The sequence below is a fragment of the Gorilla gorilla genome, chromosome 14, assembly GCF_029281585.2.
Source record: "Gorilla gorilla gorilla isolate KB3781 chromosome 14, NHGRI_mGorGor1-v2.1_pri, whole genome shotgun sequence".
Classification (NCBI taxonomy): Eukaryota; Metazoa; Chordata; class Mammalia; order Primates; family Hominidae; genus Gorilla; species Gorilla gorilla.
The window spans coordinates 42,351,742-42,379,182 of NC_073238.2; the positions used below are offsets into that span (position 1 = coordinate 42,351,742).

The window sequence follows — 27,441 nt, forward strand, 5'->3', positions numbered from 1 at the left end:
ATCTCTAGGTTGCAGGACCCACAGGCCTCACAGTGCCTTTAGAAACTGGTCAACGAAGTGTGTTTGAACAGCACACTTTGTCTACGTTCTATGATGTGTAATTATGAAACCCTGACCCAGCCTCTTACCTGGAATTTGGATGTGATTGGAAAGTGGGGTAAAAACTGAAATTGTGTTCCTTGAAAATCTCTGTCCAAGTCCTGTGAAATTTTTCTCTTTTACTTCTTAGATAGTTGAGAAGATCACCATAGCAACAGTATTCAAAAATCAAGTAAATTGGTCCTGAAATAGTTACAGTTTCAATTATAGGCATACACAAAGCAAACTGTTATTTCAGAAGTCTATGTAGCAGACAACATACTCTTAGGAGGGCTCGGTTCTCTGCTGACTTGGGGACAGTACAACTTTTTCTGAGCCTAGCTCTTCTTATACTTTAAATTCAGTTTCAGCTTTTGCTCAAATTTCTTTGGAAAGCAGCATCTTCTTGACATTCTCTGTGGCCCTTGTTTGTATGTGTGGCCTCACCAATACCACTGGCCTCCTGGATTCTCCAGTTGGCAACTGAAAGTAATGTTCTAGCTGTGTATTATAGGTGAACACTTGGTAACTATATGCTGATTTGCTGTTTGCTTGAGGAGGGAGAAATATATTCCCCGTCCTCTCTCAGATTCACTTTCCTCTTTTTCCTTTCTTTTAGTACCAGCCCCAGGCCTGCTGCTGCAGAAAGAATGAACCTTGGGCACATCATTTGGGTATTTCTAGGCAGAAGAGAGAGGATCAGAGGGCATGCCCCAGAGAATTCTGGGAAAGTAAAGTCTGATATCCTAGCTAGGCTGTGCCGTATTTGACGGCAGCCCAACTGGGGCAGTGGCCAGGCTCTGTAACCACTCTCACCACGCCTGTGCACCAGCTTCCAAGCTGGGAGAGAAGCACAGACACCACCAAATGTACTTGCAATGTTGTTGTTGTTGTTGTTTTTAAGCAGGTGAGAATTATGCAATATATCCCGATAAAGCAGATGAATGAGGCATTCTTTATTTTGACCCCTCTGATTTATAGAGTGCTCAGTGTCTAATTCCACTTGGGTTTGAGAGTTCACACTGTGACTGAGAAAAGAAAAAGAATTAAAGAGAGAGAGAGAGAGAGAGCAAACATCCTCTTTGTCATCAAGCTACAGTCTTTTTGATGAGGTGATTTTCGTGGAAGTGGGTTACCTGACAGTGTGCACGCCCCCAGCAGATTGACAATATTCTCGTGGCTTCCCAGCTGGGTCATCATCTTGAGTTCTGACATGAGTGCCTCTCTTTCAGAGCTGTCTGCTTTTTCTGTCAAAGAAAGGAGCATTAAAAATGTAAAACTCAAGTAAAATACGAATTTTATGTCATTAAATAAAATTTTTCTCAGCTCAGAGTCAATCTGCATTATTTATTTAAATTCAAAATTATGAGAGAAGCCAGGCATGGTGGGTCATGCCTGTAATCCCAGCACTTTGGGAGGCCGAGGTGGGTGGATCACTTGAGGTCAGGAGTTCAAGACCGGCCTGGCCAATATGGTGAAACCTCGTCTCTACTAAAAATACAAAAATTAGCCAGGCGTGGTGGCAGGCACCTGTAATCCCAGCTACTTGGGAGGCTGAGGCAGGAGAATCGCTTGAATGTGGGAGGCAGAGGTTGCAATTAGCTGAGATTGCACCATTGCACTCCAGCCTGGGCAACAAGAGTGAAACTCCTCTTAAAATAAATAAATAAATAAACAATCAATATCCTGTGTTTTAAGACAGAATTTCTCCTTTTTCTTTTTTTTTTTTCCTTTTCTTTCTTTTTTTTTTTTTTTTTGACACAGTATCTCACTCTGTCACCCAGGCTGGAGTGTAGTGACATGATCTCAGCTTACTGTATGTAGCCTCTGCCTCCTGGGCTCAAGTGATCCTCCTACCTCAGCCCTCCAAGTTACTGGTACTACAAGCACAGGCCATCATGCCCAGCTAATTTTTATATTTTTTGTAGAGTTGGGGTCTCACCATGTTGCCCAGGCTGGTCTTGAACTCCTAGATTCAAGCAATCCTCCCAACTCCGCCTCCCAAAGTGCTGGGAATACAGGCATGAGCCACCATGCCCAGCCTAAGGCAGAATTCAGACTGTAGTATAGGGCTGGGCGCAGTGGCTCACACCTGTAATCCCAACACTTTGGGAGGCCAAGGCGGGTGGATCACTTAAGGTCAGGAGTTGAAGACCAACCTGGCCAACATGGTGAAACCCTGTCTCTACTAAACATACAAAAAATTAGCCGGGCGTGCCGGTGCGTACCTGTAATTCCAGCTACTCAGGAGGATGAGGCAAAAGAATCCCTTGAACTGGGGAGGCAGAGGTTGCAGTGAGCCGAGATTGAGCCCCTGCACCACTCCAGCCTGGGTGACAGAGCGAGACTCTGTCTCAAAAACAAAACAAAACAAAACAAAACAAAACAAAGACTATAGTATAAATGTTGAATCTGGTAATGCACCTTTCAACAGGACTTTCCTCTACCTACCAAAATAAAAATCCTTACAGTTGGCCCTCAAAACAAACAAACAAAATAGTAATACATGCTTTTCCTCCTCAGTACAAGCTAACAGAAGGGAGAAATGTCCTTTTTGTTTGTTTGAACTCTTGAATTTGTTGTAGTCAGAGAGAGATAACAGTGTTGTGAGCATGGTTGACTCTAGCCTGTGGCCCTCAGGTCTAGAACATTAGATTTGCCAGCAAGTCCAATGGGAGAAGGTCAAAAAGGACTAATTCCCACTATCAAGTGCTCAAGAGACCCATTAATTGACATTGAGAAATAAAACTGCCAAGCAGGCTAGAACATACTGGTTGGCCAATGCATTCTCTCTCTAGGGAAAATTCCAGATAGCTCAGCAAACTGTACTTATAAGCTGACTTAGAAGCACAGTGTGAGGAAAGTCACTATGGAATCCAAGGGCTCCTGTCATTGCGGCTGATGTGCAGTTGGTCAGGGCAGCCCGGGCAGCCACAGGGGCAAGGGCAGGGTCTCTGGACTTCCCTCTCCAGGCTCCAGGCACCACCCCTCTGTGAATAGATTTTTTCTTCCAGATATAGTAACTCTTCTTTACATTCAGTGAAGATTTGGTTCGATTGACAGGTTCCATTATTTTCTCCAGGAAGGCATCCTAACCATTATAGTGGCTTCTCCGGTGCTGACATCCTCTATTTTGGTTTGGGCAAGCTCTCAGGGGTATCCTTGTTTCCAAGATTTTAGCTTGGGGGTGGTATTTCCTGTGGGCACTGGGACCCCCTAATACATCATGTCTTCAGCTTCACGCTGGACAGGGATTCGGGGCTTTACTTGTTCATGTCCTATTCCTCATGGCTAAAATAATATATTTTTCAGCATGCTTAGCTTCTTCTAAGCATTTTCATGTACCATTACCTCTTTCGTTCAGTCATTCAACAAGTATTTATTGAGTGCCTACTCTGTAAGAGCCAATGTCCTAGACACTGGGGAATGAAGGAAAAACAAGACACAACCCTTGTCTTCCTGGATCTTAGAGTCTCCTGGAGAAGGCAGAGAAGTAAATAAGCCATGACAATACAGTGCCATAAATGCAATACGGCAGGCAAGGCGTGGGTCCTCGTGCCTCTAATCCCAACATCTTGGGAGGCTGAGACAGGCGGGAGAATTGCTGGTACCCAGGAGTTCAAGAAAGGCCTGGGCAAAATAGCAAGAGCTTGTCTCTACTTAAAAATAAAATAAAATAAAAATAAATAAATAAATAAAATAAAATAAAATAAAAATTAGCTGGGCATGGTGGTGCATGCATGTAGTTCCAGTTACCGGAAAGGCTGAAGACCATCACTTGAGCCCAGGACTTCAAGCTTGCAGTGAGCTATGATGACTTCACTGCACTCCAGCCTGGGTGACAGAGTGAGACCCTATCTCAAAAAAAAAAAAAAAGAAAGAAAAAGAAAAAATGCAACGTTGGGCCGGGCACGGTGGCTCACGCCTGTAATCCCAGCACTTTGGGAGGCTGAGACAGGCGGATCACGAGGTCAGGAGATCGAGACCATCCTGCCTAACACGGTGAAACTCTGTCTCTACTAAAAATACAAAAAAATTTAGCCGGGCGTGGTGGTGGGCGCCTGTAGTCCCAGCTACTAGGGAGGCTGAGGTAGGAGAATGGCGTGAACCCAGGAGGCAGAGCTTACAGTGAGCCAAGATGGTGCCACTGCACTCCAGCCTGGGCGACAGAGTGAGACTCTGTCTCAAAAAAAAAAAAAAGAAAAAATGCAACGTGGCAAAGGAGTGCAGGGGTACTGTAGGGTCAAAAGGGATAGCTACCTTAGCCTTGGAGGGGTGGAGAAAGGAGCATTCAATGTCTAAACTGAGTCCTGAAGAAAAATGGGAGCTGGCCAGGTGACTCATGGTGGAAGGGGAGGAGAACAGTACTGAGGGTTGTGAAAGAGTGGGCAAAGGTCGAGAAAGGAGAGAGCACAGCACCACAGACACAGACCCTGCCCTCATGAGGCACAGGGGCTACTGGACAGATGGGACAACAATTGGATGTTAAAAAATGTCATGACAAAGGTGATGGATTCTACGGGGGAAAGCCTGCAGAGAGCTAATGTCGCACATTGCAAGGGCCTCAATATTGTCTGTGGTGTGAGACAGAGGAAGTGGTGTTTAAGCTGAGATCTGAGGGGGCAGTGGGAGATACCTACATGAAAGGGGAAGGGGAAGCAGAAGGATCCACTTGTGCAAAGGCCCCACAGTGGGTGGGAGGACAGTGCTGGGGGAACTGAAAGAAGGCCAGCGCTCTGGGGTGCCGAGAGCAAGAGGTGGGGAGGCGGCGGTGGCCCAGCCATGCGGGTGGTGGAGGAAATGTGAAGTAGGAAAGCCATTTGATCTGCTTAGCTTTTCGCCACTGTCACTTGGACCTCAGCATGGAGAAGCCAAAGGGAGGCAAGAGTGGATACAGGAACCTGCTTTGGAAGCTTTTGTCCAGGAGAGAGCCTTGAACTAGAGTGGTGGTCATAGAGACGGAGGGATGAGGATGGAATCAAGAGACACTAAGCGGAAACCTGATAGGATTAGCTCACAGGGTGTTAGAAAGAGGAAGGTGTCAAGGAAAAGTCACGGGTTTCTAGTGTGCCCAACTATATAGAATGTGGTTATTTATTCACTGGCATTCATTACCAGTCACAGAGAGGACTGCTGGTGCAGGGCCAGGGTTAGGGGAATTCACCTTGCATACACCGTGTTAAAGGGACCTTTGAGACATCCAAACATTTAACATATGAACCTGAAGCTCCGAAAGGAGACGCAAGCATGAGGGCCCTTGGTGTATGGGAGGACATCACGGGCGTAGTGGGGATGGACTGTGTTGAGTGTGTGGAGCGAAAACGCAAGGCGGTCCAGGAGCAAGCCTACAGGGATGCCCCATAAAAAGCTGGACGGAACCTGGGCAACATGGCGAAGCCCCATCTCTACCAAAAATACAAAAATTAGCCAGGCATGGTGGCGCATGCCTGTAGTCCCCCCTACTCAGGAGCCTGAAGTGGGAGGATGGCTTGAGCCTGGGAAGTGGAGGTGGCAGTGAGCTGAGATCACACCACTGCACTCCAGCCTGGGCAACAGAGCAAGGCTGTGTTTCAAAATCAGCCACAACAACAAAAGCTGGATGGAAGAAGATGAGCCCACAAAGGACTGAGAAGGGCAGAGGGGTGGGAGGAAAACCAGAATATGGTGACACAAAACCCATAGAAAGAAAGCTTCTGGATGGAGAGAAGAATCAACAGCATCAATTCATGCTGAACAATCAAGTAATGAGGACTGAAAAATATCCGTTAGGCTTGGTTTGGTTTGAGGTCACCGTTGACCTTAGCAAGAGAGCCAGCTGGAGATGCTTTTGCTGGGTCAGCGGTGGTAACGGTGAGGCCAGCAATGGGGCTGGACGCCAGATCGGAATGGATGGAGCAATGAAGTGAGGATACAAAGGGCCCCAGTTTTCTCTCCTACCCAGAGTCTGTTTCAACCCACACCTGTAATCCCAGCACTTTAGGAGGCCAAGGCAGCCTCACTTGAGCCAGGAGTTTGCAACCATCCTGGGCAATATGGTGAGACACCATCTCTACAAAAAAAAAAAAAAATTAGCCAATTGTCTTGGCACACTCTTGTGAGGCTGAGGTGAGAGGATCGCTAGAGCCAAGGAGGTCGAGGCTGCAGTGAGCTATGATCACAGCACTCTAGCCTGGGTAACAGAGCAAGATCCTGTCTCTAAAAATAAAACAAAATAAAACAAAACAAATGTAAGAAAGAACTTCTGCCTGTGGCAACTGTATCCCCAAATATCAAAGCCTATAAAAACTAAATAGGCCTGGCATAGTGGCTCACGCCTATAATCCCAACAGTTTGGGAGGCCGAGGCGGGCAGATAGTTTGAGCTCAGGAGTCCCAGATCAGCCTAGGCAACATGGTGAAACCCCGTCTCTATCAAAAATAAAAAACTTAGCTGAGCGTGGTGGTGCGTGCCTGTAGCCCCAGCTGCTTAGGAGCCTGAGCCCAGGGGGTGGAGGCTGCAGTAAGCCATGATCACACTACTGTACTCCAGCCTAGGTGACAGAGTGAGACCCTGTCTCAAAAAAATAAAATAAAATAAAAATAAACAAAGAGAGAAGTGGAAGAAGAGGTGGAGTTTTGTATTTATGACTTGAATTTTGTATTCATGACTGGGTTGACACCCCAATCCACTCCATTTCTAGCCTTGAAACATGGCAAACAGTAACCATTAAAAGGATGGAAAAGAGAAGAAGGCATGGGTGGGAAACTGGGCCTCCCATTTTTGTGCATCTTTGTTGCTGTCCTTCCACTATACTGTACCTTTCAGCATTTTGACGGCAACCTGGATTGAGACTCCTGTTTTGCTAATTCCATAAGCTGTTGCGTTCATCACTTTTCCAAAAGCACCTGATCCTAGTACCTTCCCTGCAAAGACAAATGGTGAGTACGTGCATTTTAAAGATTTTCCAATGGAAAAGAAATGTTGCAGAAACATTTGGCACATTCCATTCTTACCAAACTCTAAATTTTCTCTTGGAAACTCCCATTTGAGATCATATTCATATTCTCTGAAATCAACGTAGAAGTACTCATTATCTGAGGAGCCAGTCACCTGTACCATCTGTAGCTGGCTTTCATACCTAAATTGCTTCAGAGATGAAATGATGAGTCAGTTAGGAATAGGCAGTTCTGCAGATAGAGGAAAGAATAATGAATTTTTACCTTTGCTTTTACCTTTTTGTACTTGTGACAAATTAGCAGGGTTAAAACGACAATGAAGAGGAGACAAACACCAATTGTTGCATAGAATGAGATGTTGTCTTGGATGAAAGGGAAGGGGCCTGCAACAAAAGAGTGTCACTCAGCGATGAAACAGAATTCCTGTGTGACATTATAAATAGTGGACAACTCATTATAATCTCTCACATCCTGTTTCAGTAATAATCATTTTCAGTCCTCACAACCACTCCACATATACTCTACTCCCCACAGAAAATCAGGCAATGTCCCTGTAAAGGACACATTTCCTCCCTAGAAAATTGCAGATTATTCTCAATCCATTCTTTAAAACCATTTACTAGGGTAAATTTACAAGAATTACATCTGGGCCAGGCACGATGGCTCACGCCTGTAGTCCCAGCACTTTGGGAGGCCAAGATGGGAGGATCACTTGAGTCCAAGAATTAGACACCAGCCCAGGCAACACAGTGAAATCCCATCTCTAAAAAAATTCAAAAATTAGCTGGGCGTGGTGGCAGGTGCCTATAATCCCAGCTGCTTGGGAGGCTGAGGCAGGAGAATCGCTTGAACCCTGGAGGCAGAGGTGAGCCAAGATCACGCCACTGCACTGCAGCCTGGGTGACAGACCGAGACTCCATCTCAAAAAAAAAAAAAATGCATGGATTTAAACCCACAGGATGTACAAGTCAGAGAAAAAAGAAGTTCATATCCCTTTTATGAAGGTCGCACATGAAAGTGGAGAAGTCAGTTTTGTGAGGTTGGTGATCCTAATTACTAGGGTGGGCAGCCAGGTTTCACAATTGTTTAACTTAGGAGGGCTCTAAAAAGCAAACCAAAAATTATAAAACAGCAAGCTGAGGGCAAATAAGGAGGCTAATCAAAAGGGAAAATGACAGAGACTCCAAGTGACAAAATCTGTTTCTCTAGAGTTAGATCTTTCCATGGAGATTCACCACACCGGGAGTTTCTGCTTCTCCCGGTCACTGTGACACATGAGTCACAAGGGCACAGGCAGGACTCCGCCCCAACCTGCGAAACAGTCTCTCTGGGGATTCTTGCCTGACTCAAGAAACCTTTTCTCACACACTGACCCTATACTCTCCTGTAAAATTCCCCAAGTAAAAGTCAGCGATGGGGACTAACTTCTAATGGGGAATTCCTGATGGTGGAATATCACAAGAGCAAATGTTGTACCTGGAGAGTTTAAAAGGATCGTCTCACAAGATGTGCCAAGGGAATTGTATGCACAGCACTTGACCAGGAACCCTTTTATGGCTTCACTCATGTTTAGAGTACTGCTCGACACCCACTGTCCAAACACTTTTCTGTTAGCCTTTCTATTCCAGACTCCTTCTGTGATCTCTTCTGTGCAGCTGAAAAAAAAAATGGCAAAGAATTTAGACAGATGAGCTGTCATCAGATTGGAAGTTAGGATTTCTGCAGCGAGTTCTAAAAGAGATTCATCCAGTATAAGTTATCAGAAACAGTCTATGACCATTGAGAGTTATGGCTGATTGAGAAGGTTAGCATTTTAAATATTTCATCATTTCCTCTTAAACTGTATTCATGAAAGAGTCAACAGGTCAGAGAGTTTTATGTTCTTCCATTATAAGAGGCATCAATGTCCTTATTACTTGGGAGACTTGTCTGAACACTTCTTCCAGGTCCAAGATGGTAATGGGTATCCATCCGAGAAACAGGACGCCTGACTTGCCGATGCTTCTGCGAGCACTTGAGGTTTCCCTACAGAAAAGAACGTGTGAAATAAGCTCACTGGCTGGGCATAGTGGTTCACTCCTATAATACCAATACTTTGTGAAGCCAAGGCGGGAGGATCACTTGGGCCGAGGAGTTCAAGACCAGCCTGGGCAACACAGCAAGACCCTGTCTCTGAAAATAATAAAATAAAATAAGCTCATGGAGTATGGTACTTTCTGGAAATAGTTTCAAAGTTGCCTACAGTACAGGCTACCCATTTACTCCAGGGCAGTTTGTGCTTCTGGGAGGATGTCTCATTTAGGATGCCTCCAGACCTCTGGTAATTTCTTCTTTCCTCCTTGCCATGCAACCTCCTTGCCATGCAACCTCCTTGCCATGCAACCTCTCTGCTACACACCATTTTTCCGTTGCCAGCCTCCCCCTGGAGAGAGCTGAGGTACAGACCTCCACCTGTTTGCATGCCTTAAAATGATTCTTAGCTTCAGGAGAACTTGGACTTCTCATTGTTTTACAAGCCAAAGAAATGAAAATTATTAAAAACAAATAAATGAGAGATAAAATGACTTTCAGCCTTTCCTTAACATGACCTTTCAAAATACTAAAATCAATAAAGTCATAACACTAATTCATATTCAGAGACAATGTGAAATAAGTCTTTCAGCTTCTGATGATACACACAGAAAGAGATATATGGCCAGGTGCAGTGGCTCTCGCCTGTAATCCTAGCACTTTGGGAGGCCAAGGTATGAGGATCCCTTAAGGCCAGGAGTTTGAGACCAACCTGGGCAACAAAGGGAGGCCCCCTCTCTACAAAAATGGTTTTAAAATTAGCTGAGCATGGTGGCGCGTGCCTGTAGTCCCAGCTACTCGGGAAGCTTAGGAGGATCACTTGAGCCCAGGAGTTTGAAGCTACAGGGATCTATGATTGTGCCATGGCACCCCAGCCTGCGTGGTAGAGTGAGACTCGGTCTTAAAAATGAAACAGAACAAAATAACATAAAAAATAAAGAGATATATGATCAATGCCAGTAGATATGAGAGTAAAGTTTCAAAACACTTCAGCGTACAAAAACAGTTTTGTAGTAGCCCTTCTAAGCCATTACTTAACTTTTCCTAGTTAAGACTAATAAAAAATTAAGGAATTAAAAAATAAAAATCAAATTCTCAGCAATTTAACTTACTTCTTATATTCAGCGTGAACATTTTGGTAAATTGGGCATCATCATTTTCTGCATGGAATATATATTCTCCTGGCTGGTGCTTATGATTGCAAAACTTGGATATGCTGTTTGAAAAAGAATTAAAGACAGATTTAGCCCGATTGCTACAGGAGATGCTGCAACTAATGACAGTGTGCATGGGAGGTGTCTTCCTTGAAATGCTCCTCCCTTGCTCAAGTTCACTGGAAAAGGAAATGTCCATATTGCAGACCCTTGCTACTCAAAGTGTGGTCCACAGACAGGCAGCATCAACATCGCCATTGGTATCATCTGGGAGCTTGTTACAATTGCAAGATTTCAGGTCCCTTTTCAAATCACTGACTCAGAATCTGCATTTTAAGATGATCACCGTGTGAGTCATATGCCCATTGAGAGTTGGGATTGGCCGAAGATTCTCAGTGAGACAAGGAAGTTCCTGCCCCTCTTGCTCTGGATAGTCTGACTTCTCAGAACTTGTGCAGGTGGAGAAGCCTGTAGTTCAGAGGTCCCCAGCCCCCCAGCCGCAGACTGGTACCTGTCCATGGCCTGTTAGGAAAGGGGCCGCACAGCAGGAAGTGAGCAGCAGGCAAGAGAGCTTTACCGCCTCCTGTCAGATCAGCAGAGGGATTAGATTCTCACAGGAGCGCAAACCCCACTGTGAATTGCACACGCCAGGGATCTAGGTTGCGCGCTCCTTAAGAGAATCTAATCCCCGATGATCTGAGATAGAACAGTTTCATCCCGAAACCATCCCCCTACCCCCAATCTATGGAAAAATTGTCTTCCACAAAATGGATCCTTGGTGCCAAAAACGTTGGGGACTGCTGCTGTAGCTGCCCTGCTTCCTGAAATGACAGTCCAAGGCAGGACCTATGACCAACCCTTGACTTACATAGCAATGAACAATGATGAGGGCTCAAATCCACTGAGCTTGTGCAGAAACCTGAGTGCTCTCAGCAGGCTCTAGTGCCTACTTGGAGCACTCATCAACCACTCAATATTTTGACACGGATAACCTGATCTTGGGGACTGTCCACCACACCCAGCAGGCCTGTGGGTTGCTGGATACTGCAGTGAGATGTTGGATGGTGCAGGAGAGGCAGGGGAGCAATGAGCTGTTGAATATGCCTTCGTGCACTCACAGTAACAAAATTGGAGAAAAACAAAAAAATTCCCTTAAAACAGAAAAAGAAATCTAAGGCTTGTTCCGAAGATATCTAACTCGACCTCCACATAGCCTACTTAAAGTTTTTTTTTTTTTTTTCTTGAGACAGAGTCTCGCTCTGTCTCCCAGGCTGGAGTGCAGTGGCTGGAGTGCAGAGTGCTCTCGGCTCACTGCAAGCTCCGCCTCCCGGGTTCCCGCCACTCTCCTGCCTCAGCCTCTGGAGTAGCTGGGACTACAGGCTCCTGCCACCATGCCCGGCTAATTTTTTATATTTTTTAGTAGAGACGGGGTTCACCGTGTTAGCCAGGATGGTCTCGATCTCCTGACCTTGTGATCTGCCTGCCTCAGACTCCCAAAGCACTGGGATTACAGGCATGAGCCACTGCGCCCGGCCTAGCCTACTTAAAGTTTAAAAAACAAAAAGACCCTGCCTGGCAGGTTAGGAAGGTGAGTCAGAGTGGACGCAGCTTTAGATGAGGAGTGTGGAGGATGCAAAAGACCTAAAAAGTAGGTAGCTCCTATCTTCAAAGATACCTAAACCGGGTTGGTAGACAGGACCCATACAAGTGGAATCATTAAAGCATTAAACTGAAGTCCAGCAGATGATCAAAGAAGGCAGAGGTCTGTGTCGGTGGGAAAGGTTTGGAGGCTTCATAGAGGAGATAGAGCTCGAGCTGGAGCCTCACGGATGAGTTGGTTTTGATGAGAGGACAAAAGAAAAGGCATCCAAGGAGGAGACGAAGCAGCGACTGAAGGCGCCAGACGGGAAGTCATAGGGCCGCAGTGAGGAGGAACAGCAAGCCTCTCATGGGAGCAGAATATCATGAACAGTATTTTATTTACTTACTTTATTTATTTATTGATATGGAGTCTCACTCTGTCACCCAGGTTGGAGTGCAGTGGCACTATCTCGGCTTATTGCAACCTCTGCCTCCCGGGTTCAAGCGATTCTCCTGCCTCAGCCTCCTGAGTAGCTGGGATTACAGGTGCCCGCCACCACGCCCAGCTAATTTTTTGTGTTTTTAGTAGAGATGGGGTTTCACCATGTTGGCCAGGATGATCTTGATCTCTTGACCTAGTGATCCACCCACCTCAGCCTCCCAAAGTGCCGGGATGAATTACACATTTTAAAAATACAAATTACTTATTTTCTACTACAATGCTTACTGCCCTGAGCATTGCAATAAAACTTTTTTTTTTTTTTTGAGATGGAGTCTCACTCTGTCGCCCAGGCTGGAGTTCAGTGGCATGATCTTGGCTCACTGCAACCTCTGCCTCCTGGGTCCAAGCAATTCTCCTGCCTCAGCCTCCCAAGTAGCTGGGATTACAGGTGCACGCCACCACAGCCAGCTAATTTTTATAGTTTTCATAGAGACAGGGTTCACCATGTTGGCCAGACTCGTCTTGAATTCCTGACCTCATGTGATCGTCTCTCCTTGGCCTCCAAAAGTGCTGGGATTACAGGCATGAGCCACTGCACCTAGCCTTAATTTTATTTTATGTAATTTTTCTGTACAGATGGGGTCTCACTATGTTGCCCAGGCTGGTCTCAAACTCCTGCCCTCAAGCCATCCTCCCCACCTTGGCCTCCCAAAGTGCTGGGATAACAGGTATGAGTCAGGGTGGCTTGGCCTATGAAGAGTGTTTTATATTCACCTGCCGATGGCAGCAAAAGTTTACTAGAAGTTTAAAGGCAGTTGTAGCAATCCAAGAACTCATTCATTCGTTCCTTCATTCAACTGTCAGTGTTAGAACCTGTTTGTGATGGAAATTGAGGACACAATAGCAAATTCAAAAAATTGGGTTTCTGTTCTCACAGAATTTACAATTTGGTGGTGAAGGTAGAGGGGTAATAAGCAGTTAGAGTGTGGGAAGTTTCTGTGATAGGAGAAGTAAAAGTTCAGATTTGAGGTTTCGGAGCATGACAAGAGGAGCGTTGTTTAATGGAGGAGAATGGGAAAGGAGAGAAAAGAGCAAACCCAAGAGGCACCAGAAAAAAAGAAATGGCAGGGGCTAGATTGGATACAGAAGATAAAGGGGAGAAGAGAATCCCAGTTGGTCCCCAAGACTCAAAACACACCTGTAATCCCAACACTTTGGGAGGCTGAGATGGGTGGACTGCTTGAGGCCAGAAGTTTGAGACCAGCCTTGGCAATCTACTGAGATCCCATCTCTACAAAAAAAATCCACAAAATGCCACTGTGTAATTGCAGCTTTTGAGCCCACGTTTGTGTGACACCAATGTTCTGTGCCCTGAACTCGTAAGCCAAGGTAATTCTGACTGTGTATTGTGAACAAGAGAATTCATCTCTCTGACCTATCAAAAGTTTCAGGCAGTTAAAAGTTGACCTTTGGGTGGGTGCAGGGGTTCACATCTGTAATCCCAGCACTCTGAGAGGCCGAGGAGGGTGCAATACTTGAGCCCAGGAGTTTGAGATCGGCCTGGGAAACATGGCAAGACCTTGTCTCTACAGAATTTTTTTTTTAATTAGCTGGGTGTGATGGCACACACCTGTGGTCCCAGCTACTTGGGAGGCCGAGGTAGGGGAATTGCTGGAGCCACTACACTCCAGCCTAGGCAACAGAGCAAGACTCGGACTCAAAAAAAAAAAAAAAAAAATGCTGAGCATTGAATAAGGTATTCAACCTTGTTTTGCTTTGTTAACAAGAAGGCTGAAGAAGTCAAAAAGGGGAATTTCTTATCCTGACCTATTTCTGGACAACAAGGAGGAAATCACTGGTGAAGTGGAAACAATAGAAAGATTGGGGGAAAGCCAGATTACAACCCTAGGGAGGAGAAGAGGAAACAGAGCTCCATGCCAGTGCCTGACCTCAGGAAGGCAGTGTGGAAGAGGCTGGCGTGGAAGTGGCCCAAGAGAAGAAAGACGTGAGCTTCTAAGAGGGAAAGTGTAATTCTTTCTGGACAATGGCCAAAGACCCTGAAAAAGGAGAAGAGAGGAGGTAATGAAGCCATTGCGGCTCACCGGAGAGCATGTCAGAGACACCAGTCAATTCAGTGGAAAAAGTAATGACCGGTACAATTACTTATCATGAGGCAGACCAAAGCAAAATGTTTCGTAAACATTTTTCTTCCTCAGTCTTCTGTGCTGTCTTAATAGAGTGTGGTTTGCCACGGTTTAGAAGAGATAGCACTCGAAATATTTTTCACTCTTCTGAACAAACTCCAAGTATGAAATTGGTCACATAAATGCAGGAACACAAAACTGAATATCCAATGGCTTTAAACTGCCTTTCCTCATGCTTATGACAGTTAACCCTGGAAACAATGACAACTACAATGACAACCGTGTCCTGACCCCATGGGAATTCCAAGGGGACTAACCAATTAGGCTGATTGGGAGATGCAAAGCTTCCTCTTTCGCCTAGGGGTTTTCTACAAATGGCCAGCCGGCAGGAGACGGAGGTCAGGACATTTGAGTTTACAGTAAAACAATACCTCGGTGTCTAAGAAGATGCGTTCTCATTAAAACTAAGAAAAGGGGTTTCTTGGCTGGGAACGATGGCTCACGCCTGCAATCCCAGCACTTTGGGAGGCCAAAGGAGGAGGATCACTTGAGGTAAGGAGTTCGAGATCAGCCTGGCCAACATGGTGAAACTCCGTCTCTACTAAAGATACAAAAAATTAGCTGGGCACGGTGGCACACGCCTGTAATCCCAGCTACTCGGGAGGCTGAGGCAGGAGAATCGCTTGAGGTGGAGGATGCAGTGAGCCGAGATCGCGCCACTGCACTCCAGCATGGGTGAGAGGGCAAGCCTTCATCCGAAATAATAATAATAATAATAATAATAATAATAATAATAATAATAAAATAAAAATGTCAAAGAAAGAAAGAAAAAAAAGTAAAGTTGATGCCCATCAATAGGAGTTAGTTAAAATAAAAATTTCTAAAAAGTGGAATACTATGCAGCCATTACAGCAATAAGGTAGATATAACAACATACTTATTAATATAGAAAGATATTCATGATATATTTTAAGTGAAAAATCAGATTACAAATGGTACCTTATTTCATGTTTATACAAAGATCCATATTGTATGTTTCTATCATGGTGCTTACATAGAAAAAGTCTGCAATGTTATCTCTGGAGGTGGAATTATGGTGGTTTTTTTAAGGCAATTTCAGAAAAAAAGAATGAATAAAGGGTATTGGCTTTGCCTTCTGTGATTGGGCAAGTAATTTAGCCTCAATTTCCACAGTTCATAAAATGGGATTATGAGAGTTAAATGAGGTAATACACCTATAGGATTTTGCACATGGTAAGAGCTCAAAGAAGGATCTTTTATTCTCACAGAATGGCTTCTTAAGATGTGGTTAATAACTTACAACTGAGTGGGGTCTTGGGAAGACCTGCAGCCAGGAATGTTGTCTCAAACTGCAGAAGTGAATGGGAATGGCATTTAGGTAGGAGCTGCTGGTATTTCTCTAGACTCAAACTTTTCCCTCATTTTCCCTCCTTTCTGTCTATGCTCAAGGCTCAACTCCTTCAGAAAATAGGAAAAAAAAAAAACATGACTCCTCTCCCAGGCTCCATAATCTTCTGTAATTGTGTGTCACTCACTGTATGTGACAGCCTGCTTTTCAGTTTGTGGTTCTTCTGAGCGGGACCCTGGCTCACCACCCAGAACCCAAAAGACCACCACACAGCTGTTTACCCCGTAAGCACTCGGTTAGTGCCTACTGTGGGCAAAACTTAGATTCACAGAGTTGGAAAATTAAATATTTCAGGAAAAAGGAAAACATCAGGCTTAGGCAAGGCTAAGGAGAAGGTTTCAGAAGAGGTTACTAAGTAATTACAACAGTCCCATTCCTTTTTTTTCCCCATAAAAGTGGAAAAAGCTAAGGTAGATTTGGAATTTGTAATTAAGTCTGTAGAGATAGGAAATTATACAAACTAATGGGTGAAATATCCTGGAAACCTTTATCAGGACCAGGACACCAGGACGGCTAGAAAGTTATAATTTAATAAAATGTAAACATATAAAGGCAAGCCCTAGTAAACTTTGGCGTAATATTTGAGGAAGTAAATTGGAGAAATGAAGCCATGAAAGTGGGGAAGCCGAGAGATTTCTGGTGCACATACCATGACCACACCAAAGTTTTTTCAGGGGTAGTGTTATTACAGGGGCCTTTCAGTAACAGATTTTTAAAAAATTGTATCACTTTGCCTATAAAATCTTGATACATGACTAAAATACTGTACTTCACAAACCAAATTCGGTTCAATTAAATTGTTAAATCTAGGTGGTAGGTAAAAAATGCTCATGCACTATTATTTCAACTTATTAGTAAATTTGAAACTTTCTATAATAAAAAGTCAAAAGGAAAGACGGGTGCAGTGGCACACGCCAAGTTGCAGCTACTCAGGAGGCTGAGGCGGGAGGATCACTTGAGCCCAGGAGTTAGAATCCAACCTGGGCAATATAGCGAGACCCTGACTCTAAAAAGCAAAAAGAAGCCAGGAAAGGTGGCTCACGGCTGTAATCCCAGCACTTTGGGAGGCCGAGGTGGGCAGATCACAAGGTCAGGAGTTCGAGACCAGCCTGGCCAACATGGTGAAACCCCGTCTCTACTAAAAATACAAAAATTAGCCGGGTGTGGTGGTGTGTGCCTGTAATCCCAGCTACTCGAGAGGCTGAGGCAGGAGAATCACTTACTCACCTCCACCGGGAGGACAATCACTTAATCACCTCCGCCAGGAGGAGGAGGTTGCAGTAAGCCAAGATTGCGCCACTGCACTCTAGCCTGGGTGACAGAGCGAGACTCCGTCTCAAAAAAAAAAGCAAAAAGAAGGGCCAGGCGCGGTGGTTCATACCTGTAATCCCAGCACTTTGGGAGGCCGAGGTGGGCGTATCATTTGAGGTCAGGAGTTCGAGACCAGCCTGGCCAACATGGCGAAACCCCGTCTCTACTAAAAATACAAAAAAAAATAGCTGGGCAGGGTGGCACATGCCTGTAATCTCAGCTACTAGGGAGGCTGAGGCAGGAGAATCACTTGAACCCGGGAGACGGAGGTTGCAGTGAGCCAAGATCATGCCACTGCACTCCAGCCTGGGCGACAGAGTGAGACTCTGTCTCAAAAAAAAAAAAAAAAAAAAGGCAAAAAGAAAGAAAAGTGGAAATGACCCCTGACTATAATCTAGTCCTCCATCCCCATCTCAACATAGAGCCTCATGTGGAGAGAAAAAGATATTTAGAGCACTCAGAGGCGTGTTCAAATTTTGTGTTGTTCGTTTCTTGTTCAGTACTTTGAGCATGTTTTCTCATGAAGAAGGAGGGCCCATCTTTCCTTTGCTGTGTGTCGTCAGTGGCCCATAACACCTGGTACATTATCAGTACCAACAACGCACATCATTAGCACAAACACCGTAGCTCTTCAAGAACTTTCAAATACAACAAACACTGAGTACTGGGTGTCGTGCTAAGAACCATGGGCATGGTCCTTGTAGCGAAGAGGATGCTGTCGACTCATCTTTGGCCCAGACTGCACTGTGAGTTGCATTCCAGATATGATGATGAATTCATTCATTTATTAAACACACTTACTGAACAAGGCATTGTACAAAGATAGAGAAATATGGCAGCACACCTATTCTTAGAGTTTATAAACTCCCTGGTGAGATGTGACATACATACTTATCTGTTGCCAGATAAGTAGGAATGAGTGAGGTACAAAACGGTATAGGAGTCAGGAGCTCACCTAATTCATTCATTTGGCTACCTCTATAGGATAACAACGTGGGGTCATGGGTATGGATTGTGGCCATGGAATGAAACTACATGAAGCAGCCCACTACATTGGCCCATGACCCATATGTCAGTGACATGGTCCCCAACTGGCGATTCTGTAAAATCTCAAAAGGTTATACCAGATATCACCAGCACAGTAGCAATCTGTGTACATTCTTGGGGGAGAGGGAAAGCAACATTACCTTATTCACTCTTGCAGCTCATCACAGCATCACACCCATCAAGAGGATATTAAAGTAATATTTGTTGAACTAAATTGAATTGACCCCTTCTCTCTTTGAATCAGGTTCAGAAGAGATTCCCATAATGCTAAGAGCTTATCTAACATGGGGATAGGATACAAAGGAGAGAGGGGACAGTGATATGCTGATTTCCTTCTGAACACAGGCCAAGTGGTAATCAAGTCAACTAGGGTAAAGAGGGGCTGACTCTCCAACCTTCTACATTTAAAAGCTTGATGGGCCAGGCGCGGTGGCTCATGCCTGTAATCCCAGCACTTTGGGAGGCTGAGGCGGTTGGATCACTTGAGGTCAGGAGTTCGAGAACAGCCTGGCCAACATGAAGAAACCCCATCTCTATTAAAAATACAAAAAATTAGCTGGGCATGGTGGCATGCACCTATAATCCCAGCTACTTAGGAGGCTGAGGCAGGAGAATTGCTTGAACCCAGGAGCTTGCAGCGAGCCAAGATCGTGCCACTGCACTTCAGTCTGGGCAACAGAATAAGACTCTGTCTCAAAAAAAAAAAAAAAAAAAGCTTGATATTTCTGAATAACAGCTTATGACGACTGTGGGGTGATGCCTCTAAGGCAATGGTTCTCAAAAAAAAAAAAATGCCAGGGGTTATTTTTCTCAATTTGGCAGTGTCTGGAGATATTTTTGGTTGTCACACTGGGAAAAGGGAATGTGCTCCTGGCATCCAGTGGGAGGAGACCTGGGATGCTGAAAAGTATCCTACAATGCAAGGGACAGTCCTTCACAACAAAGAATTATCCACCTCAACATGCCAGCAGCGCCACTGTTGACAAACCCTGAGTTTGGGGGAGTGTGTTTCAGTCAGCTCCCAGACCAGTCTGCATTCTTAATTACTTTAAAAATGAATGCTCTGAACATTGGGGGGGTTTCAGTAAGAGACAGTAGACAACTCCATGCAAACCCTGCACTGAGATTCTAAAAGTCCCAACAAGGGACTTTTAGTACAAATCCCTTTTAGGTATAAAGAGTAACACAATAATCATGAAACAAACACTTAGCAGAATCAAGGTGAAAAGAACTCCTACTCTTCATCTAGAACAGGGCTAGCCAATGAAATAGAATGTGAGTCACAACTTCAAGCCTTGTACATCATTTACAAATTCTGTTGGCTGTATAAAGTAAAAGGAAGCAGGTGAAATTAAGTTTAATAACATTTCGCTGAATGCGATATATCCAAAATACTATCATTTTAATATATAATCAATATAAAAATTGTTTTAATTTTATTATTATTTTTTCTTTTTGAGGCAGGGTCTTGCTCTGCATCGGCTGGAGTGCGGTGGCGTGATCATGGCTACTGCAGCCTCGACCACCTGGGCTCAATCAATCCTCCAACTTTAGCCTCCCAAGTAGCTGAGACTAAAGGTGTACACCACCACACTCAACTCATTTTTGTATTTTTTGTAGAGATGGGATTTTGCCATGTTATTCAGGCTGGTCTCAAACTCCTAGGATCAAGCAATCCACCCGCCTTGGCTTCATAAAGTGCTGGGATTACAGATGTGACCCACCGAGCCCAGCCAATATAAAAATTATTAATAATATATTTTACATTCTTTTTTTCATACTAGGTCTTCAAAATCTAGTGTGTATTTTACAATTAGAGTACATCTCAATTTGGACCAGACACACTTCAAGCTCTCAATAGCCACATGTGGCTGGTGGCTACCGTACCGGACAGCACAGATCTAGACCTGTGATAGGAATCACCAAAGGTTCTCATTAAAAAAGCAGAGTCTGAGTGTTTTGCCCCAGTTTTGAGTCAGCATGTCTGGAATGGGAGCCAGGAATCCACATTTTAAACATTTGCTCAGATGATTCTTACACAGTTGTTCAACAGACCACATGCTGAGAAAGGATGATTTATTCTAGTCCATTGACTTGTTTGAAAGATAACATGTGTGTCTCAGTGTCTCATAGTCTAGTCCAAAACCATGTTCCATAGCATTAGTTTAAAGAGACAAGAGACGTCATAACTATAGAAGATATAGGGGAAAGTTGTTTTTTGTTTTCCAAAGAAGGAATGGAGAATTCCTCCCACAAGAGAATCTTTCGGCTGGGTGCAGTGGCTCACACCTGTAATCCCAGCACTTTGGGAGGCCCAGGTAGGGTGAATCTCCTGAGCTCAAGAGTCCGAGACCAGCCTGCGCAACATGGCAAAACCCTGTCTCTACCAAAAATACAAAAAATTAGTCAGGTGTGGTGGTGTGCACCTGTGGTACCAGCTACTTGGGAGGCTGAGGTGGGAGGATCACTTGAGCCTGGGAGGTGGAGGTTGCAGTAAGCCAATATTGCACCACTGCACTATAGCCTAGGTGACAGAGTGAGACCTCATCTCAAAAAAAAAAAAAAAAGAAAGAAAGAAAAAGAAAAAGAAAAGAAAATTTGTTTTTCTTAAAAAAAAGAATCTTGCATAGTTTCTCATACAAATCCCAAGGAAAACAACATTTTCCTTCAGCACTTACTATTGGGCTATTTCTGAATCTATTTTTTGAAAATTTAAATCAATACACCTATGAGTAATGTTTTTCTGTTTTTAAGGAGTTTTACTTCCTCAATCGTCTGCAAATGTTTTAGGGGAGACTCAGTGTACTACTCACCGCACTCTCAAACAGGAAGTAAAAACTACCTTGTGACTCAGAAAATGCCAGAGAACCAGACTCAAACTAGACCAGACTAATACGGTTCTTTCTGTTTTCATGCAGCAGGTTATATTATCTAAAGTAATGGTAAGACTGCTACCGTATCCTCACATCTGCTTATTGTTTTCTTATCTCCAATTTCAACTCAATAATAGTCAAACTCATAAGTGAATTTGCTTCCATAAGTATAAAACTGTCTTTCTCACGGGCAACAAGCAAGGAGAATTATGCTAAAAATGGTATCTTAGAGTCCTTTGTGGTCTCACCTGTATCCGTCATCAAGACCCTTTTGCTCACAAGGAAATGATTTTCGAGAGAAGGTCCACGTACATCTGATTTGTGGGTAGGCTTTAAACCTGACAGAAAAACAAAACTCTTCATATGGGTCAATTTCATAATCTTCACTTGAATTGGTAGCATTTATAAATCCCTTTTCTGTAAGAAAAAATAGGCATTTATGAGTTAGTTAATAATATTCATAGGGAAATGTATTGAGAAGATAAAATAAACTTGTATTCATCAGTTTAACAGAGGAAAACTCAAGTGTTGGCATGCTGCAGGTCAGGTTGGATAATCCAAGTGAAAACCCAGGAGTCCTATCCCTAGTTCTAAGCCTGAGCTCATCATCTTTCGAAGTTAAGAAATGTTTAAAAAAAGAAAGAAGGAAAGAAAAAGAATGGGATGTAGATAATTGACTGTCTGGCCCCTGCTCTCAGCCAGCACCACTCTTCCATTGATGAGAGAGAGTAAAATAAACTCAAGGCACAAATAAAAGAGCAATCTGGCTAGCAATATTCACGAGGTTGCCTTATGGAACACTTCCTTATTAATCTGCTAAAAGCATCACTGTATTTCTTGGCATTTTCATTATGGCTGAACGCTGTGCCCTAATCTGAGATTACTGAACTGTGGTTATTTTCAGATCCTACATACCCCACCAAAATTTCAGTGCATCTAAGGGCTTGTACTGTCTCTCAGTGCTCACTGCCCTAACAGTGCGGTTAGTTGGTTCTTAGAACTAGTATTTATTGTCCATTTTGTGTCAGGCTCTGTGTCAGGTTCTGGAACTACAAGGATAGAATGAGTTGTTCTTGTCCTTAAGAAACTTACAGTCTACTGGAGGATAAAAGTACACAAACAGATGGTCATATTACAATGTGTTATATGCAAAGACAGTGGCATTCAAGTGAGCCTGGTTTAACGGGAAAAGGAAGAGGGTGGGCAGATTATCTTTGCAAAGCTATTCTAACTCAGTTTCTTTCTTAGTGTCTGATAGTAGCATTATATTGAAATGAGAATTTGTACCACATACTTCACATTCCACACTAAAGCAACTAAAAATACGAATAAAGACTGTGTGAGCAGCCTGCATTACCTACGATGGTAACCAAAGCTGATTGACTGGGATGCTTTGAAGAGGAACAAGTGTAGTATCCGGTGTCGTTTCTTGCCACTGATGATACAAAAGCAAACAGAATCCGTATCATAGTTCTGTTTGTTGAATAGGTACTCATCTCAAAGTAGTTGCCCTAGGTTTTAATAAAACAGAGTTTGCATTTAATGTTTTCAATCCGGACTATTAGTTAATTGTTCCTGCATTTTCAGAATACAAACTTGTCCTATTACCTCCTCGAGTGCTTTGTTTTCTAATTCCCAGGTGAGCCCGAATCCATGGTTCACATGAACAGCTTTGCACCTTATCCATAAGGGTTCCCCTACTTTAAGAAATAATTGTGGCAATGTGGTCTGAGGAGTTTGATTTAGATCTAGGAGATGAAAACATCCCAAGTGAGAAAAAAAAAAGTGATTTTTGCCTCATCACAAAAGATATCCTGAACATTCTGAACAAAGACTTTAGCATCATCTCAAATATTACTAACCACATTAATAAAAGAAGCTTTTAGAGACTGACTCCTCTTTTATGAAGAAATCAGCATTTACAGAATCCATAATATTGCATTTACATCCTGAAGGAATGACAGGATTTTTGAAGTTGAATGATCACCTACGCAGTTACTGTTAGTTCCTGATAGTTGCTAAGAACTGGTCACTGAAAATGAAAGTGCGTGATATTATAGTGTTACCTATTGTGAACAGCCTGGTGCATTCCCTGCCCAGTTCATTTCTGGCACAGCACCTTATGTCCGTCCCAAATAATTCATGAAGCACTTTTTCCTCCTTTTTAACAACAGCTGGACTTTCTTCTTTACAGCTGCAATTAGAAAAGAAGTACCATTTGGCTAAACAAGTTTTAAAATTACAAATGAATGCTCAAGAGGAGAACAAAGTTCTAGAGCCAGTTTTAAGGGTCAAACGGTAAACAAAAGGTCAAAAGGTAAACAAGCCTGTCTATGGTTTCAGCTAAGAGCTCAGAGGGGAGCTAGCTAGTTACTCATTATCTCAATGAATTAGAATAACACTAAGGAGAATTACATAACAAAACAGTTTAAAATTGTTCATGTTTGGTGATCTCTTTGCTGCTATTGTTTAAAGACAGGGAAAGAAAGGGGAAAAAATGAGAAAGAAGATAAAGAAAAAAAGAGAGGAAAGAGAGAAGAGAAAAAGCATGACTGGGCTTTCATGAAGTTCAGCAAGGTAAGCATCCTTTTGGGACGCAGTAGGGGAGGGGGAAGCTAAAGTTTCAAAAGTCACCCGAGTTCCCATAGGAACAGAGGAGGGCCAAGGTGCCACCCACAAGGGAAGTCAGCCAAGACTCCCAAGTATTCAACAGAGCAAAACCCCTCTCCCTGCCTCAGCAGAAAGTGAACTTTTGTACCACTTTGGAACAAAGTATTTGGTACTTTTTCTCCTTCTATTTGGTCCTATTTTAAAAAAAAAGTTGTTTAGTAAATTTTAATTAGTTCAAACTGCATGAATTTTTACTTTGTGGCAACTTAACTTTGGCATATATGAAAAACTATGTAAACATTTATACCTTACTTAGTATTGGCTAGGCACTGTTCTATGTGCTTTACATATATCAATTCATTTAATCAGCATAGCAACCCTATAAGTATCTGTTGTCATCCGCATTCTTCTGATGAGGCACAGAGAGTAAGTAACTTGTCCAAGGCCACACAGCTGCTAAGCAAACCAGGGTTCAAACCCAGGCTATCTGGCTCTAGATTCTATATCTTTAAACAATCATATTAGACTGCTTTTCCAGAACAAACAGGATAATCAGAAATTAAACATTTTGTCACAAGGAATTTCTTTCTTCCTTTCTTTTCTTTTTTTTTAGATGGAGTCTCACTCTGTCACCCAGGCTGGAGTGCAATGGCGCGATCTCAGGTCACTGCAACCTCCGCCTCCCGGGTTCAAGCAATTCTCCTTCCTCAGCCTCCTGAGTAGCTGGGATTACAGATGCCCACCACCACACCTGGCTAATTTTTGTATTTTTAGTAGAGACGGGGTTTGACCATGTTGGTCAGGCTGGTCTCGAACCCCCAACCTCAGGTGATCTGCCTGCCTCGGCCTCCCAAAGTGCTGGGATTACAGGTGTGAGCCACTGTGCCCGGCCTATAATTTCCTGTTTTTTTTTTTTTGAGAGGGAGTCTCGCTCTGTCACCCAGGCTGGAGTGCAGTGGCGCGATCTCGGCTTACTGCAAGCTCTGCCTCCCGGGTTCACGCCATTCTCCTGCCTCAGCCTCCTGAGTAGCTGGGACTACAGGTGCCCGCCACCACGCCCGGCTAATAGGCTAATTTTTTTTGTATTTTTAGTAGAGATGGGGTTTCACCATGTTAGCCAGGATGGTCTCGATCTCCTGACCTCGTGATCCGCCAGTCTTGGCCTCCCAAAGTGCTGGGATTACAGACGTGAGCCACTGTGCCCAGCCTAGAATTTCTTACTTATAAGATAATTCTACTTTAAAATCAGTATCTTTCTTTTTGCCCCAACCAGATGCCCAGGGAGCCAACAATCCTGGAACGTAGAGGGACTTTTACTTGTGTAGCATGATGCCCAGGAAGGGCCCTGCAGTTGATTTGAGGGGTTCCAAAAAGCCCCTCACCAAAAAAATCCTTGTCCTCCCTGTGAAGCCCACATTGGCCATTCTGTATTACTTATTTATTTTATTTTTTTAATTTTATTTATTTATTTTTTGAGACGGAGTTTCGCTCTTGTTGCCCAGGCTGGAGTGCAATGGCATGATCTCGGCTCACCACAACCTCTGCCTCCCAGGTTCAAGAGATTCTCCTGCCTCAGCCTCCAGAGTAGCTGGTATTATAGGTGCCTGCCACCACACCCAGTTAATTTTTTGTACTTTTAGTAGAGATGGGGTTTCACCATGTTGGCCAGGCTGGTCTCAAACTCCTGACCTCAAGTGATCTGTCCACCTTGGCCTCCCGAAATGCTGGGATTACAGGCGTGAACCACTTCACCCGGCCCTATACTGGCCATTTTTTAACTTTAAGAAGCCAAAGTTTCCTGTTTAAATGAGCATAAATTAAATTTTAGATACAGCTTGATGTCAACTACATTAGAAAAAGGCCAAAAGGAAATTATGAGAATAGCAGCTACCATGGATGTGTCATACCTTTCCCCCTGTGAATCGCAAAGCACCCATTCCACGATCGGCTCTGGAACGCTCTCAGATATGCAGACTAGGGCGTCCTGGTTTTCCATTTTTCTAAAGTAAGGTCTTCTTAATGTGTAAAGCAGGGTATCTAAAGCATCATAAGTTATTAACATTTTACTATTTTAAAAATAATTCTCTTAGCAGCCCCTCAGAAAAGGATTCTATGTCATTATGAAAAGTTCGCAACCATTACGTATACATATTTTTTTCTTTTTTTATAATAACGGCATCAAAAGCAAACCAACCATTATATTAAATTTAGTTCTGGCTGCAGTGTCAACTTGAACATTTCTCCTCTTGGCCAATTTCTTTGGGTATTTCACAAATCCACAGCTAACTAAAGTAGTCGAGTGAAGCCATGTGAAAATACAAATATTGATAGGCACAGGAAAAAGGAAATTAGCAATAACATATGGCTTAAACCCTTGTTTAACACATAGTTTAGACCTCAACTTTCTTCCTATAATTTGATCTGCAACTAGGCAGAAATATACTAAGATTTAGAAAGACAGAAGAAACATGGTAGGGTGGAGTTGGAATTGCAACAGAACTTAGAGGTTTAGTTGAGCCTCCCACTCACACTGGATCACACACACACACACCATCCTTCACTCCCAGCTATTTCTAACATAAACTTTCTACTTCTACTTTGACTCTTCTAGAGACTGGAGTTCATGACCTCCCAGGGTAGGTCATTCTAATTTCTGACAAACTTTTTTTTTTTTAAAGAAAGTTTCCCTATACTGAATTCCAGCCTCTCTCCTTACAATAAATTTTGTTTGAAAATATTATGTATTGTTTGATATATATATATATATATGAAAGAATATATGGAGTGTAAATTTCAAAGCATAACAACAACAAATACCCACGGAGCCACTATCCACCTAATAACTAGAATATTAATAAATACCTTTTGATCTACTTTTGTGCTTCTCCCCACCTCTCAATTGCACGTATCCTTTATCCTGAATTTTGTTTATTATTCGAGGACTCTTCAAAGTAGTTATACCAAATAAATATGTGGCACTAAACAATATATTGATTTATTTCATTCTTGAGCTTCAAAATAGTGTTATCAATCAATATGTAGCTTCTACAACTTCATTTTTTCATCCAACCTTATGTTTTTAAAATTCATCCATGGTTTTACATGTAGCTATACTTTATTCATTTTTTTTTTTACTGCTACATAATATTCTATTGGTAAATACATCATTATTTTTTCATTTTCTTGCAGTAGACATTTGGGTTGTTTCCTTCCGTGTGTGTGTGTGAGACAGGGTCTCTGTCACCCAGGCTGGAGTGCAGTGGTGCAATCTCAGCTCACTACAGCCTCAACCTCCCAGGCTCAAGTGATCTTCCTGCCTTGGCCTCCCAAAGTGCTTGGATTACAGGTATGAGCCACCACACCTGGCCACAGTTTTTTGTAAGATCAACCATGTGCTCTGAACATTCTACACATTTGTACTGAGGCATGTGTATAACAGTTTCCTTAATAACATTCTTAAGAGTGGAACTGCCGGTCTACATGGTATGAGCACATTCAGCCTTACACATAATGATCATTTGTTTTCCAAAGTGGTTATACTAATTTATGTTACACAGCAGGATATGAGAGCACCTATTGCTTTATAGACTTACCAAGACTTCTTAATTTTCAGCAATCTAGCAAGTATAAAATGGTATTTCATTGTGGTCTTAATTTAATTTCTCCATTATTAATTTAACATGTGTTAAAATAATTAATTGGGAGTCCATTAGGCTGAAACAACTCTAACAGCTTGAGTTCCTAGGTAAACAAATCAAAACACAACT

General features: G+C 43.2%; 1 protein-coding gene across 1 annotated transcript in view; it reads right to left on the reverse strand.

The window, feature by feature from the left end:
* The window catches only part of FLT3 (fms related receptor tyrosine kinase 3), a 97,763-nt gene that overhangs the window by 23,533 nt on the left and 46,789 nt on the right, over positions 1-27,441 (reverse strand). The window contains exons 5-17 of the mRNA XM_019039485.4: positions 25,582-25,711; positions 23,131-23,258; positions 22,673-22,812; positions 22,422-22,575; positions 21,313-21,481; positions 10,196-10,299; positions 8,930-9,038; positions 8,490-8,668; positions 7,290-7,396; positions 7,071-7,203; positions 6,876-6,980; positions 1,215-1,325; positions 129-282 (exon numbers count right to left, since the gene is read on the reverse strand). Of these exons, the coding sequence (XP_018895030.4) occupies positions 129-282; positions 1,215-1,325; positions 6,876-6,980; positions 7,071-7,203; positions 7,290-7,396; positions 8,490-8,668; positions 8,930-9,038; positions 10,196-10,299; positions 21,313-21,481; positions 22,422-22,575; positions 22,673-22,812; positions 23,131-23,258; positions 25,582-25,711 (1,723 nt within the window). The remainder of the gene's footprint in view (positions 1-128; positions 283-1,214; positions 1,326-6,875; positions 6,981-7,070; positions 7,204-7,289; positions 7,397-8,489; positions 8,669-8,929; positions 9,039-10,195; positions 10,300-21,312; positions 21,482-22,421; positions 22,576-22,672; positions 22,813-23,130; positions 23,259-25,581; positions 25,712-27,441) is intronic.